The 16,086-nt window shown below is 41.4% G+C and overlaps 1 protein-coding gene across 5 annotated transcripts in view; it reads right to left on the reverse strand.

Annotated features, from left to right (window-relative positions):
- The window catches only part of INTS9 (integrator complex subunit 9), a 74,577-nt gene that overhangs the window by 7,631 nt on the left and 50,860 nt on the right, over window positions 1-16,086 (reverse strand). For 4 of the 5 annotated variants that reach the window (XM_074861299.1, XM_074861296.1, XM_074861297.1 and 1 more), the window contains 2 exons: window positions 11,407-11,531; window positions 9,771-9,938 (listed from right to left, as the gene is read on the reverse strand). In XM_074861299.1, coding sequence (XP_074717400.1) covers window positions 9,771-9,938; window positions 11,407-11,531 — 293 coding nt within the window. Of the gene's footprint in view, window positions 1-2,904; window positions 3,323-9,770; window positions 9,939-11,406; window positions 11,532-16,086 lie in introns of those variants that run through there. The other variant, XM_074861300.1, reaches the window with a different exon arrangement.

Here is a 16,086-nt window from a genome sequence, read left to right on the forward strand (position 1 = left end):
CGAGATTGAAAAGCCCCCTACTATGCAAGAATAAATGCATCTTCCTTCCAGTCATTATCACAAGTCTCATGCCACATGCTGGCATCAGGAAAGTCACGAAAGCAGACACACACGGCACTGAGAACTAACATCACATTAATCAGTCCCCTGCCTATGGATGAGCACTTGGACTGCCTCAAGACAGACCTCTGTGTGTGTGTATGTGTACTGTGTATTTCATTTTTTTTAAATCCCTCCTGTTAAGAAAAGTTTAAAACAGAGACCAACCGAAAAACAAAAGTCATTGACTCCCAGTAGTCTTAAACTCAAGTGTTGACGTGAACCTTGTAACAGCTGAGGGAGAGAAGAGTCAGCTTGGGATATTCTGCTCCCGTGATCAGAGCTGTCCACCTATGCTCTTACAGAGTAAAGACATTTTAACTGTAAACTGCAGTTGAATCTTGCGTGCAGGATTGCATTTTCCACAACAAAATGAGATCTGACACATAGTATGTGAGCCCAAGCACCATTGTTGGCCAAACTATTGTTGTTTATAAAGAAGAAAATATCTGGTTAGGTTACTCTGAAGTCTCTACTAAGGCCTTCATCAGGGACAACTCTCCCTGGGCTTAAGGTCGCATGCTGTCTTGAGTCACCAGCCCAAAATCCTCTTGCTGGTAATGAAGAGCTGAACAATGACTGAGCATGGGATCTGAAACTCCTACAGTAAAAAAAAAAAATGGAGGCTGAATAATAAGTGAATAAAATCAGGAGAGGACCAGAACTTTAGCACACACCGTCTTGGTCCTATGGAGGATTCTCCCAGGGAGAGACATACACCGGCCAGTATTCTAACATCCAAGTCACAGCCATACTGGCAGTGGTGACTACCAGTGATTTCTTCCTAGATTTTTGGGACACTTCTCCAAACTTCTCCCTTTTTCCTCTTCACCTCCAAGTTTTATAAGTGCAATAGCTCTTGGCTTACACTAGACAGGGTGCAGGACACCAGGCAAAGTCTGAGTTGAGTGACGTGAGCTGGATCTTCACCCTCCACGACTGGAGAAAAAGGGAACAAGCAGGAGCACAGCAAAGCTTATCAGTAATTAAAATCCCCTTAACTTTAAAGATTTGAAATTCACTGATGTGTACACTAGATTACAGCATGTGTATTTAGAAAGGGACACAGCTGGGTTTTTACATCAACATTAAATGTGTATTTTCCAGATTTGCAAACTGTGCATAAGTGCATGATCTTGCTTTAGAGATAGGAGCCAGAATTGTAACTCTGGATCAAACCAGAGAAGTCAAAGACATGAAACAGAGCTGTGAAACCACTGGTCGGGACAGACCCATTATGAACTCAACTCACTGCAAGTCCTTAGAAAAAATAAAGAAAGAAGAAAGTTGTAAGACATTCCTTGGGGCAGGAATCAGTTCTGTTCAGTGCTTGTGCAATATCTAGCGCTCAGAAATACTACTAAGGGGTCCATTACTTATGCTACTACACTGCAGTAATGAAGTAAATGGAAAGAAAATTTTAAAAAATCATCAGAAGTGGATCACAGGCGACCAACACAACAGCTTTCTCTGATAAGGCAACTGCTGAGGGAACTGGGGCAGCCACAGTCTGTGCTTCATGAAGCACGAGCAAGGTACCACATGGGAAATTACAAACTGTGGAGTTCTACAGCAGTCCTGAGGTGGCGGAAGTGCTGGTTAAAGTAAGGATATTCCCAGACAACTACTGGGCCGTTGTTGCAATTCTTGAAGGGTCAGTCTTGAGCCTATTCCCATCCAATTTTTATTAATGGCTTCAGTACAGAATGAAGAGAGTGTTCAGAAGGCAGCACTGAAGTTTGTAGAGGCACCCTTAATAGAAAGAAAGATCAGGCTATCATTGAGGAAGAACTAGATGACCTCAAGAACTGGAGTAAGAAAAACAAGATGAAATTCAATAGCATGAAATGCAAGGCCAGGGACTGGGCTAATACCGAGAATTTCTGCTGTGAGCTGGCAGCTGCTGGAAATGACAGAGGTGAAGGGTCCAGGTTTATTAGTCCATCCCATGAGAACTGAGAGTCACAAATGTGACACGGCCATAAAAAAGCTAAATGTAACTCCAGAAAATATCAGTAATTCTAGCACAGATGAGCTCTTGCTATTATATTGGGCCCAGCAAGATCTCATCTGAACTACTTGTAAATTGTGGGTAATTTAAGTTCAAGTAAGATATTCTGAAGGGTAAATCAGGGCAGGAGAAGCTGTCTTGTAAGAGGAAACTAAATATCTTGGCTTGTTTAGCCTGGCAAAAAGAAAGCCAAAAGGAGAATTTGATTATTCTACATAAATACCACAGGGAAAATACCAACAAAAGGGAAAATCTGTTTATGTTAAAACATGGTGTTAAGAATAAATATGTGCAGACCAGCCATGAATACGCATGGGCTGGAAATGAGGATGTTTCTAGCCATCAGAGATAGTGAGAGTTTGAACACCATTCTAGCGGGAACAGCAGGGGCAAAAGTCTTCACAATTTGAAGCTGGTGCCTTAACATTTTTTGAGGCACATTATAACCACTCTTACTAACTGCAGCTGGGTTCTGGCCATGTAACCCATGAGGGCACTTTCATTTCTAGGTGGAAATGATTGCTCACAGCCTTGGAGCTTGCCAATGTGAAAAGATTCCCACGCAGATCCTAGCCCCTAAAAGGATGCAATTCGTATGCGACAGAAAAATATCCTATCCCAATTATTAGAGAAGCTGAAAGATTTTAAGATCTGCCTACCTTCAGAGGGAGTCCACCAGGCCCTAGTGATCACAGTTTCACAGAGGTTTTTACAATAAGTAGCCCTCAGCAATATCTGAATGGAGACCAACCTGCCTCATCCTCCATCCCTCCACTCACCTTGCTCCTCACACACATCAAATCCAGTTTCTGGATGCAGAAAAGCATCTTCCCAATGTACCTTTAATAGGAAAAGAGTGCCCAAGTATTCCACGTGTTTAAAAGCTGTGCAATAGCTCTTTCACAAGCAGGGATGATCTGTCTCATCAGTTTTGTAAACAGAAGAAAAACCACGGTCTTCTTCCTGTCACTTCTATGTGGATGGCAATGTTAGGAAGGAAGACAATTTACCTCACCTCTACTGCCCTGCCTCTTCTTGTCCCTTCACTATTTAAGTACCAGGAGTTCTGTTGTCGAGTCACTTGAAACCAGACACAGAAATGCACAAGAGATTATAGTGTGGGCAGAAGTCTCAAACAGCTTCAGCCTTGGCTTTATACCATCTGCTAAATCAGGCAGAGCCTGAGTGCAGGAAGTCTGCAAGCATCAGATCCTGCAGAGGAAACAAAAAGATAATGTGGTCAAACACATGCCCCGAAGGGGAAAGGTCTAAAGATTTAAATATGCCTGTGGAGTAAGCATTCATGACCAGCAAGCGTATTAAAGAAGGCGCAAGCATGCTGCAGGCCACTGTGCAGTAGAATGGAAATTGAGGAATCTTTCTAATGAGTCTTAAAGGAACAAGGGCATTTCCAACAGCGAAGAACAAACATCCTAGAACTAAGGGCATCTATATAATCATTAGTGGGTGATCCGAGTCATGTCTTGTTGGGGTTTCAGCCTCAGATTTTACAGAATCCAAGCATTTTAAATGGGATGATTAAATTTTCTAAACTAGCCCTAACTTAATAGATCTTTCAGTCTCTGTGGGTCTGCTACAATTCTCTCTGGAGCAGATTTTAAAGTCTCATTAACTTCAGTGGATGAAGAATCATGCCATAAACATCTAAAATTTCTTATATTATTGCTTGCAAATGCCTACATCTTAGCTTTACTTTTCCATAGAGCCAACATCTAGTGGAGAAATAAAAGAAGCTGAAGGGGTAGTCCTGCAGTTTTGAGCAATGAAACAAACCTCTTCTTTTACATCTACACGTTCCATGTTCAACTAATGGACCAGGGCTCCAGATCAAGATGATGAACCTTGCCCCCAAAGCCTGGAAATCAAGACAGAAAGGTATGTACTGACCAAACAACAGGAAATAATCCTGGTTGGGATTATAAACAGTAGTCTCAGTACAAAAGCCAACTGCTGGCTTTTTGCCAATCCTGTGCCAAGAGACAATTTTAAGGAGATATTTAAAAAGTGTAATGAAGAAGATTTATGGCTGTTTAATGAAGCTCTTCCCCAATATGCTGGATAGCCTGGGAGCAGGCAGGAAACAGTTGTTTGAGGAACTTACAAGAGGACAGTGGAAGCCAGAACCAGCAGAAGCAGAAATCAGCCTCAAACTTGAATGAAAAATGATGGGCAGGGGAAGCAAGGACGTGAAATATCTTCAAAGTAAAGGCAAGCATCTTACAGATGCAAACAATGAGTCATTTGAAAGACATGAAAAGGGCATCAATTAAAATATTCAAAATATAGTAACCAGTTTATGGGTCAGAATGTCAAGTCAGAATATAATGTTGAAGCTGACTGGGAAGAGAGGTGAGTGCCTGGCTAGAAAAGAGTGTTATCTTACAGCCAGCCATCAAAAATGAAGGAGAAACAAACCTAGATATTAATATGGGCAGACAAAGGCAGGCCAGGAGCAGAAAAGCAGATCCAAATTTCATCAATCTAAACAGGTCAATCTGTGGATGACAGTAATCAGAGAAAAGGTGCAGGGGGAAAAAAAAAAAAGGTGAAGGAAAGAAGGGATAACACATTCAAAGCTCACACAAGAGGGGAGCAGGGAGGAGAATGAATTCTCTGCAGAAGCAATGGGAAGCTGAACGGCCAGGAGAGAAGAGACACCAGAGTGAGGCGGGAGACATTTTCAAGAAGAAAAGAATGGCTGATTGCATTGAACACTAATGATGTAAATCAGGAAGACAGCAGACTACAGTGGTTCTGGCTTTGTCTATGAAAAGGTTGGTAAAAGCTGAAACAAAAGTAGTTTTGCTGGAATGTCAACAGGTGGAGTCAAACTAAGAGAGGGCCTGTGCTAGAACGAGGGAGGGACTCCAGGCAATTTTACAGACAGTGGTTTCAGTGAGCTTGGAGCTTAAGGGAGGAATGACAGTAGCAGAAGCAAGCAGATGGGTTATATTTCATTTACTTTATGGTAAGTGAGACTATGGCATCTCATACAAGGGGGAATAGTCAGGTTAAGAGGAATGGAGAGGTCAGGAGACTGGATAATGTGGGGTCACCAAATAAGTCAAGAGTTAGAAGAAAGACAGAAATCAAACTGAAACATGGAAAGAAGTTGGAGAGGTAAGATGAAAGCCATGTTTTGCCTTCCTTTTCTTTCAAAAAAAAATTGGCAAGATCCTATGTGGAAAGAGAAGTCGAGACAGGAGAAGGGAAGGATGAACTGAAAGCTACATAATTATAATGGGCTGCCACGTGGCTTTTTTCCTAGTTCTTCTCTGCAATTGAAGAATCATAGAATGGTTTGGGTTGGAAGTGACCTTAAAGATCATCTAGTTCCAATCCCCCTGGCACAGGCAGGGACACCTTCCACTAGCCCATGTTGCTCAAAGCCCCGTCCAACTTGGCCTTGAACCCTTCCAGGGAGGGGACATCCTTATAGTTCCTTGTCATTTCATTCCATGTCAGGCTCTGCACCGCACATTCACACTCTCCTATACTGGTCTGCATCCCCAAGAACTTGCAAATAGAGTATTTTAAAAACACAGAGCCCTCACTGAAGTCAGTCTGCTGCTGAAATCAAGTGATCCGCACCATTGTTCAGCTGTAATTAAACTGGAGGCACATTATTTGCTCAAACACTACTGTTTAATTTATCTGTTTGCTCCAGAAGGTGTTTTCCATTTTCCCATCGTTCTCCTGTGAATAGACAATGCCTAACCAATTTCCAGGAAGCAGTCTTTTTTTTTATTATTTTTTAAAGTGAAAGGCAGATGCTGAGAAGAACAAATTAGTTAAAGGGTAAAGGTTTCCACAATACCTCTGAGAGCCATTCCAGCCTGGTGCCTTGGGACTGTTAAAACCTCTCTCTAAACAAAGGCTGCTCTGAGTGTAAATCTCATTAACATACAACAGTCCTGCTTGACCTGACTTTGCTCTTCCATGAAGTGATTGAAATGTAGACAAACTCCAGCAGCATAAGTAAATTTACATTAGTCTGACAGAATCTGAACCACTGAAACAGTTTTGGAAAGGAAATTTCACACTACCATACCGGCAGCCGGTATTGACTGAAACCACGCTGAGCCAACTGTTTGGTTTTCAAAAGCTTTAAGAATCCAGACAGAAGTTTGAGCACATGTCCACTCTGAGAAAGGGCTGTGGATGTTAGGAGAGGGCCCTGATCAGGACTTCATTGAAGCAGACATTCTTTTATGAGACTTTTAGCTGTACTTTAGACACAAGTCCTAGCCCTGGAGCAGATCTAGCAATTACTTTTTTTTCCAGGGTGGATTTCATCATTCCATTTTTGGCTAACGTGGTTTTGACAAATAACATGCCTTTGCAAGGTTTGCTAAGAGCTATAAAATACCTTTTCCAATCGCCACTTGAACCTTCACAGAACCCCAGAGCTAGTGGCAGCCCGTTTGAAACAAATGCCTTTTCCTTGCAATATAGAATTCCTATATATTCAGGCACCATTAAAGAGACTTCCTGGATGAAACTACTGAAAAGGGGACATTAAGCAGCAAATACTCCTCACCAGGGAGCCTCATCTATCATATCTGCAATCCCGTCTGGCATAAACCAGCCAGTAGAAGGGAAAGTTACAGCCATTTTTTGCCACTACTGTGTAAACCCTGGGTGAAACCAGCATCTGCATCGGCTTCTCAAAACCAACATCCCAACAACCTCTCTGCACAATGGGACAGAGAGACAGGGCTCTTCTGCTGGGAGAGGGAATGAGGCAAGCTGTGCAGATGGCACATAAGAATTGTTAGGGAGGTAAGGTGCTCATTTAGAGGGTTAGCATCAAAGGAAATACAGGCCCCAGAAAAAGACAGTATTTTCCTCCTTCTTCCATTTATTTGAAAACCAAACAATGATTCTTTGGGATTGCCTGTTGCAACTGGTTACACAGAGTAGGAGAGATCACACAGTTACACTTCTCAGCAGCTATCAGCCACGCTGCTAAGACTCAAAGACTGAAGGCAGAGAGAGTGGGAGACAACACACCATCCCTCCCATGCCTTACCACCACCCTGCAGGTCAAGTTGGAAGCAAAAACTAGCTTCACACGGTGATGTGATGAAGGCATGCTGAAATAGAGATTGTCCTGGAGAGACAGTCTGTGATCACTACAAAGTTGGCATTGCTATTTCTCTAGCAAGTTTCCTCAAAAAGAATGAGCAAAGTCTCTTTTTGAAGATGATTTGCACATCTCAGTGCTGGGGAATGGCATCCTGTTAACAGCCCTGAATCACAGCCTTGCTCTGTGAGGCAAGCACACAACCACTAACGGGTCTAACTCTCAAAGAACCCCCCGAGGCAAGCAAACATCACCTCCCTGACACCAATGCGAAAGGACAACAGCTTTCCTGAAAGTCTCAGAGATGATCTGATCTACCTTATTTTTGTATCATATTAAAAAGTCTTTTCTGGAGCATCATTAAATACCAAGTAGCTTTTTGCAACAAGTTGGTAAGTGCAGCTTTGGAACCCTGGAGAATATCTGAACATGGAAAATCACATAAAATGTTTCTACTCCCTGCGCACAAATAGCCTTGAAATTAGGACTCCTGTGTGAATATAATTTGATGTTACTTGTTAGAGGGAAAAAAAGGGCCATTTTGGTTGATAGTCCTGTCTGTGCGGCTTTCTGCTCCAAGTTAAAGTGGATGCAGTAGAAACTAGCCCTCATTTTCTACGTGCTTCTTTGATACCCATTCCCAGGCTGGTGAATACCACATTATCTCCAGTGCATCCTCTCTCCAACATCCCAGCAGTTTTGGGAAGCGCTCTTGTTTCTGTGCAGTGTTTTTACCTAAAGGTATAGGAAGAATCCATTCACTTCAGTGACAAACAGCACCTCAAAACCACTGGAGATCTGGGTTTGAGAAACGGAGAGCATTTTCACATTAGGGGTTGCCAATGAGACCGAATCCACACAGCCTCTTGAGCCTCAAATGTAAGGGATCTTGCTGCCAACGGCCAAGCTAACAAGAGAAACACTGACTTGTTTTCTGATGCGGTCTAGTCCCATGAGCATGGCACTGCCTTCAGACTAATAAGCTATGCCAGGGAGCTCTGCAGTCCTCAGTGTCCTTTCCAATGTGAGCTGCATTTTGTGTTTTAGACTTGTGCTGATCATACAGGAAGACTCCGACAGAGCAAGAAACTGAACCTGTGACTCCCGTGGACCAGCCTAGCTCTTAGACAACTCTCCCCCTCGAGAGAAACTTCAGAATGTATGAGGGTTGGTGAATATTCATCTGTAGCATCTGTGCTAATTTGCATTCTGTGTACAGGGAAAGCTGGTATCCACCCTCCTTACAGGGCTGACACAAGGGATAGGCTCACACACAAAGGCTCACTTACACCCTCACAGTTTAGGGGAAAATCCAAAGCTTCAGTGGAATCTAAATAACAGGTAAGCCACGTGCTGGCTATCTGCACTCAGAATATAAGATTTGGTTTGGTCATGCTGGTGAATGGAAGTCACATTTTACTAGTCTTAGGTTTAAGAGGATCCAATAAATATGCAGATTTCCAAACCAACTAAATATACGTGCCATGATGGAGTTGCATCCAAGTCTATTTTCTAATTAAAAAATCCCCCCTTGTCTCTGGCAGTCCTCTAACCAGTGGGCTGGGCAGGCTCCTAACAGAACTGATGCACAAAGTAGACATACACGAAATGGTAGGAATGGGTGTTGCGGACTGGCTGAGGGATTTTGTTACAAAGGTACCAGTTCTGTACTTCATGTCTGGCTTAACAAAGGCTACTTCCTCCCTCTACTCTCTGATGAAAAGTAGACTCAACAATTTCCAAAGGGCAGTAACGCCTGCTTGTAAAAAGACACTGTCACCTTTGATCTAAGGACACATTTGTGCTGATTGGATTGTCAAAAAGATATTTTAACATCATGTCTGTTAAAATATGGGTCACCCTTTGTATTATGGGCAATTTATATTTGACTTATGGGGTTAATAAATTATTAATAGGTGTGGCGGGCATAAGTAGTCCACATTACAGATGGCTACAAGCAACCCATTAACCTGTTGGACTTCAGCGGTCTGTAGGAATTAACCATTTATTGAAACTGCTGTAATACAAATTAGCCATTTCACTATTATGCCTTTAACGTATGACTGAATACTGCTCCTCCAGGGAAAAGGTATTTCTCATGGCAGATACAGCTGGGGAAGGAGAAAGACAACTCCTGGCTCCTAACTCCCAGATTCTTTGGATTCTTTCCATGGCCCTGGGCCACCAATTCAAACTGCAGTGCCTCAACTTACTCATATTTAAACTGGAGATGACTGGCTTGCCTCACAGGTGGCTAGCATTTGTTCTGTATTTTGAGACGCAATAAATCCTTGCAAAGGACAATTAATCTGGACATATTTTTTGCTTGCCCATCATGTTTTTTCAATTCCCATTAGTTTACACGGTGAAATTCTCTCTCAGAAATGCTTCTTTCTTAGCCCTCCATTTGATAGAAATTGCTTGACATGATCATGGTCAACAGTAAATCACAGCCACGAGATATCTTCAGTCAAACGGGCTACTGAAGCAGTAGCTTGAATTTGGCTGTATGAGCAAGAAACCACCATCTTTTTCCCCATTTTTGTTACTCACTTCTGGCATGATTTCGATCTTCTCATAGCGTCGCTTGTACGGAAGAGTGAGCACCTCTGCTCTGCGGTAGGACATCGGGGGGGGCTGGCAGTCTACCATCAGATCTGTGCGATGAGACTGGGTGGGTGGTGGCTGAGTGTACTGCTCCGGGCAAACTACGTGGAGAGGCTGGAAAAGAAGATTGTGGTGACTTACAAAAATGTTTGGTTGATTCTGTGCGCTGCCCTACAATGGTAATCATTGCCATAAGGAGGTTTGCAGATTGTTGTTAGCAAGCTAATTTATTTGTATGAAAACAACACCCAAAAGATGCAATCCGGCAGATCCAGACAGTGTTGGAACAAACTGTTCAAGGAGCAGGCAGTCTTTGCTTTGTATACAACAGTGTCCAGAGTAACAAGGCCTAAATTTGTGTCTTTAATCACCACTTCAATATCAGCAGTCATGTTAGCTGCCAGAAGGAGAGAAAAAAAAAAAACAACATTGAGTAGCTTTTTCTTCCAAACCCGTGTCATCTAAATTGGAAGCAAATGACAGTAGTGGTGGAGACCATTTAAAAATGGCATGGAGGGAGGCAGATGTATCAATATGCAAGGCTGCAAAAACTTCAGCACAATAAGCAACTCTGAGTTTTCCTGACCTGTCAGCGATATATTAACAAAGCATAAACAGGCTGGTTGCCACAAGGATCACTGCAGGATTTAAGGAAGCCAAAGGACAAGACAGCGTTTCTGCAAGCTGTTTTGGAAACAACATTGTACTTGTAGTAACATGGAAGAAAATGCTTGTCCGAAAAACAGGCAGTAGCAATTGCTATCAGTTGTGTGGTGACAAACCAGGTCACAGAACAATGAGATAAAATGATCCAGACATTGTTAAGAGGTTTGGAAGAATATGTACTTTTGTGTTCAAAAGTTGAAGATAGAACAAAGGGAAAAGCTCAGCCAGGAACAAAACTGGGTATTATTTTAATTATGTCATGAGTCAGAAAACAAATTTCAGTAGAAACAAATTGGATGGACAAGGAGAGGCAGCTAAAACCAAGAAGGGTCAAGGGGGGAAAGCAGAGACTACATGAACGCTCTGGCCTTCTTCCTAGAGAGAAGAAGTTTGGATTCTGCAAACGGAATACGGACAGCAGTGGATTTGGAAGAAGTGTGAGAGTAAAACTCCAGAACAGCAGTGCCAGGACCAAAACAAGTATCAACTGCAGGATGAAGAGCAGATGGTTAAAGCTGAGGGCACTGAGGATACTCAGCACTTGGTACCCTTCACATGAAGACTGTATCAGACACAGCCAGGCTTATTCATACAAACAAGAAAAAGAATAAGGGGAAAAGTTATTATGACTATATATACCTAAAAGGGAGGAAAGAAATGCACACACCATTTGCTCTGTGCTCTAAGCTTTCAGGGATCTTCCAGCCAATTCCGTGCAGAGATTGGCAGTCATGCCATATTCATTTTGGAGCAGGATGATAAAGGAGAGCTCAATGCTGTGTGCTCTCTCGTGGAAAAAAAGCATCTGAGTGTTGTCTTGATTTTGCTATTGTTTAATGTAATGGTTGTTCACAGATGACCTATTTATTTCACGTGTGTGAAGAAACATAAGAAAAGGCAACAGAAAATTTATTACCTGGACTTCTTTGAGTAATTTAGACACCTGAATAAAATTCAGTCTTGTGTCAATGGGACAGTAAACACATTTCATTGCCAAAGGTTGATAAGGAGCCAGGGCATCCAGATAAGAGAAATCGGGTTCTGAAAAGAGAAATGTTGAAAACACTGAATGCCTATTAAGAACAAAGATGGTCCAATTCCTCTCTGATTCCACATTCCAGTCTAGACAAGCTGTTGTTCAGCAGTGTTAATTCTGTTATAGATTTCTCTTCTTCCTTCCCACACCCGTTATTTTCAGTTAATTTGATGAAAATTATGCCCACAATTAGTCTTACTTTAATCAAGCAACAGAGCAATACTATTTCATTTGAACACACTATTGCATGATTTTTATAACAAATTTAATCAAGACAAAACCATCATCTCTTATTTTTAATCAGATCCTGTAAAAGAAGGCAAGAGGTATACATTTTTGGTATCATAAGGTAACCCAAATGTCAGCTTGTTTTTTCACTATGACAAAAATGCAGCATAAAGATCGTATCTTGATAAACATGTACCAATGTCCTCGCCTGCAGACATATTACCTCCCAACTCCTTTTGTTTTTCCTTACAGTATATATATTTTTTAAAAATCTAAGTGCCAGGTTTAGACTGATGGAAAACAAAGGTCCAAATTTTAACATAACCCAAGAGGACCTGTCGGGCCCTCCTGTTGAAGGGACAGGCAATTGGGCTTTTCATGGTTATGCCAGCAGAGCAGTTCTAGTTCAGGCCAGTATGAACTGAAGGTTGCTTGAGGTAGGGGCTATCCAGGAGAGATGGGTTGTGATAACTTTATTAGGTGGTATCTTTATTAGACCTAGCAAGTCTCAACTTCCCTTTGTACTCTTATTATTGACTTTTAAAAATCAGATTAGAGGTTTTCCAGGGAAAAGTCACGCACTGAATGGGCATTTACTCACACAGAGAGTAATACAACATTGACAATACTACAGAAAAACACTATTTTTTTGGTGAATGAAAAACGTAGCTCTCATAGGTGACACAGTGTAGGATACATGTAGCCATTTGATTCTGGAGGCCACCAACTAATGATGTGGAAAAGCTTATGCCATCCCTATCTACCTGATAACTGTGGGATAGATTGCATAAAGGGAATGCTAAAAAGGAAAAATTGGTATTAGTTTGGTAAGTACAGAATGGGAAAAAGAGAAGGGGATGCATGAAGAGTTCTCTGCTAGAGTATTCTGAACCACAGGGCCTCAAAGGACAACCTGCAGAGTGAAGCACAGTTGTGAACCACTAAGCCTTGCTAGAAAACAGTATGAGATATTTCTCTTGTATCTGCTCAGGCTGTGTAAAAGGATGAACTTAAAGGAAATGTAAATACAGAGACTTGAGGCCAGATTTAGACACCCATCTTCTATGTTCTTACATCACCCCGAGGAAAGCACTGGCTGGATTTCTCATGTAGACAGCAAGAAAAAATGTCCTTAAAACTTTATCACAGGAAGTTCAGCACCCACCATGGCATCCGACATTCAATATTGGGCCTCATTCTACTAATAAAGACAAGTTAATTGCTAGCCTAAAAATCTGCTGCTGGCTACGTATCAGTGATCATGATGTGGTTATATTTACCCTGTGAGAACAGAATATAGCATCAGCCAATGATACATATGCTGGAACTGTCAAAGGGATAATTTTCCCAAGTTTAAAGCAATTGTCAGAATAACTGCCTGGGAACATCAAAGTGAGAAATATTAACAAAAAATTATAGTTGTACAAGAACATCTTACGAGATGCCCAAAAAGCCATGAATCTACAAACACGAGATAAAAATTATACTGGGCAAAAAGCCACGCTAGTTAAAAGCAGATGTGTTAGTGGCAATGAAACAAAGCCTAAAAATATCGATGTAAAAAATGGGAGTTAATGGCAGTTAAATTTAATAGCAATGAATAGAAGTTTAAAAATAAGAATACTGAGAAGGTAGCTAGTTGAAGAATGAACAGTGGGTCAATTAGGGTTAAATCAGAAGACATTTTAAAACTCACTGGGGAAAACCAGAAGACATTTTAAAACCATTGGGGAAACTTAAGTCAGGCACAGATCCTCTGATAGAGATGTACAATGAAATTGCAAATAGTAAGCTTAAAAAAGTTATCAGAAGAGAGCTTCTCCATCCCATCTGGTGTTGTGGATGACATGGGGATTTGACTGCTTGTATCTGAGAATGCCATGAGGCAACACCTCTTCAGACTAAGTATTTCTGAATCAGTAGGCTCAGGTAACACACAGACATGGATTTTCTGAACTAAGATTCCAAAATGGCATCCAGTCCAAAGTCTCTCTGAACAACAAATTAAGAATGTAAGAGCCTTTGAAAAGTGAGAAATTCTAATGAAGGAATTCCAACACAGGGCTTTGAAGATTTAGAACATGTGAAAAATGAAACTTGAGCTAGTCTCACAGTGAACTTGTGACATACAGGAATAGCTGTTTTGAAACTACCAAAAACCCAGAAGTCACCCGTCTGACAGAAGACAGCGCTTGTCAAGGACACATATTGACTTTTTCTGACAGAATTACAGGTCTTTAGCTTTTCCCCCAAGACATCTGATTTACTACTTTGTGATACTGAGTTATAAAATCTTCCACTGTACAGCACTAATGTGGCATGCATGAGCTGTTTTTAAGATCTCCCAGGGAGTTAGTTTTTAAAGCATTGTTGTTACCGGAGAGAGAGCAAGAAGCAGACTCCTTTCTACTGTGTTTTCTTCTAGAATTTTTTTATGGCTTAGTGGCATTCAATATTTTTAATCAATAATCTATTCAATACAGCTTCAGTGGCAGCATTTGCAGATGACACAAGCAAGCAGAGCAGCTCTACAGCTCACTCACAGCTGGTGTCCTGCCTATTGGCTGCATCTGCTGTTTTAGCCTATATTCTCTCTCAAGTTGTTTTTCACATTACAAATTGGAAAGGTGGAGACTACCTAGCTCCTGTGGACTGAACGAGCAGTGTCATCATTAACAATGCTGCACGGCTTGTAGTTTAAAGGTCCTAATTACTAGAAACTAGGAGTCTTTCACAGGAAAAGCTAGAATATCATCTTCTATCACATACTGCTTCAATGGACCAAATTTCTTCCGTAACTACAGGGGATTTTATCTTAAAACAGGAGAAGCTAAATAATTAAATAATAAAAATCCTGGGCATCAATGGAGGTGCTTCAGATTTCCACTGGAGTTACTAAGAACAGAAGAATTTAATCTGCTAGGAATTCCTGTAGACAAAGATGTCTTTGTTCCCAGCTGAGACAGTCGTACGGAAGTAGGAACATCCTGCTGGGTGCATATGCCTACAGACACAGACAGAGTCCAAAAGCCACAGATAGATGAATTTAGGAAACAAACGACCACAAGCACGTGGAATCACTGTGCACTCCAAGGTCATCATAATAACCAACGCAGATCTCAACTGGAGTTTTATTTGAAGTATAAACTGGGAATGAATCTCAAAGACTGTGACCTAATGCATCCCCAGGTTGTTACGACTGCCATTCAGATGCCTTAACAACTTGCCAGGGTCACATTCTAATAGAAATCTGTTCTATTTCCTCATTTCCCAGAAGGATTACATTTTAATACAGAAAGGTCAATTACCTCTCCCTACAAGAAGGCACAGAATAAGAGTTCTTGCCATTAAAAGCCAGTTTCTGACACCCTCACTGGTGGTGGGTAGCACATTCAGAACATGATTAATGCCACCCATTTCCTAGGGGTTCATGAAATACACAACCCAGCAAAGGGTGTACACACTCTGGTTTTAATTAAAGTCCCAAATGGAGCAGAATTCACTATTACCAAGACAATGCATATCTATATTGCAATTTTACCAATTTCTTTAATTAGGGCATATCTTCTGAAACTACCTCAAAGGTCAGGAGTGATAAGTACTGTAACAGCTATGACGTTAGTGCTGTGGTACCATGAACCATTTCCCAGCACAAACACAGTCTAGATTTAAGTGTCTTATCTGCTCAGCAGGAACCCCCTTGTATCTTCCCTCCCCTTGCAGTAGGGCTAATTACACACTTCTTTAAATCTTTCCAAATTGGTTTAACAGCATCATGATACTGTGACACTTTTTGGTACCAATATTGTGAAAGAATCAAAGGGACATGCTCATCACAAGCCTCAAGTCTACAGTTAAAAAAACAAAGAAGGGAGGAAATAACCCTTTTCCAATCCTCTTTTCTTTACAAGGTTATGTGCTTTCCTGCAGTCCTATTCACTAAAAAGAAGAGGAAAATGAGCTTAACAGTGGGACTCCATCATGGCCGTGCTGTGGGAGTAGGTTTGATCACTTACTGGTCTCCCTCCTATTTCTAATTACTTTGTCCTAGTCCAAAATCCACACCTTTTTCATCTGGCTGAGTTACATGTAACACATCTCCCAGTTATATCAGAGCTTGTTATACATAAAATCAGTAGCAATGGCCTAAAGGATTATTTCCCTTCCCAGATCTGAAGAGTGCCCACGGTAGGGTTCTGTTTGGATGACACATCAGGTATAAAGAAGAGGCACCTGGACAGAAGGTGAGTTTGAGGAAAGGCCTTGAAGTATTTTTAAAGCAGATCAAACTCTGGAAGATATCCCCTTTGCTAGATTTCACAAAAGCTTCAT

This window comes from Strix uralensis, chromosome 3, assembly GCF_047716275.1.
Source record: "Strix uralensis isolate ZFMK-TIS-50842 chromosome 3, bStrUra1, whole genome shotgun sequence".
Lineage (NCBI taxonomy): Eukaryota > Metazoa > Chordata > Aves > Strigiformes > Strigidae > Strix > Strix uralensis.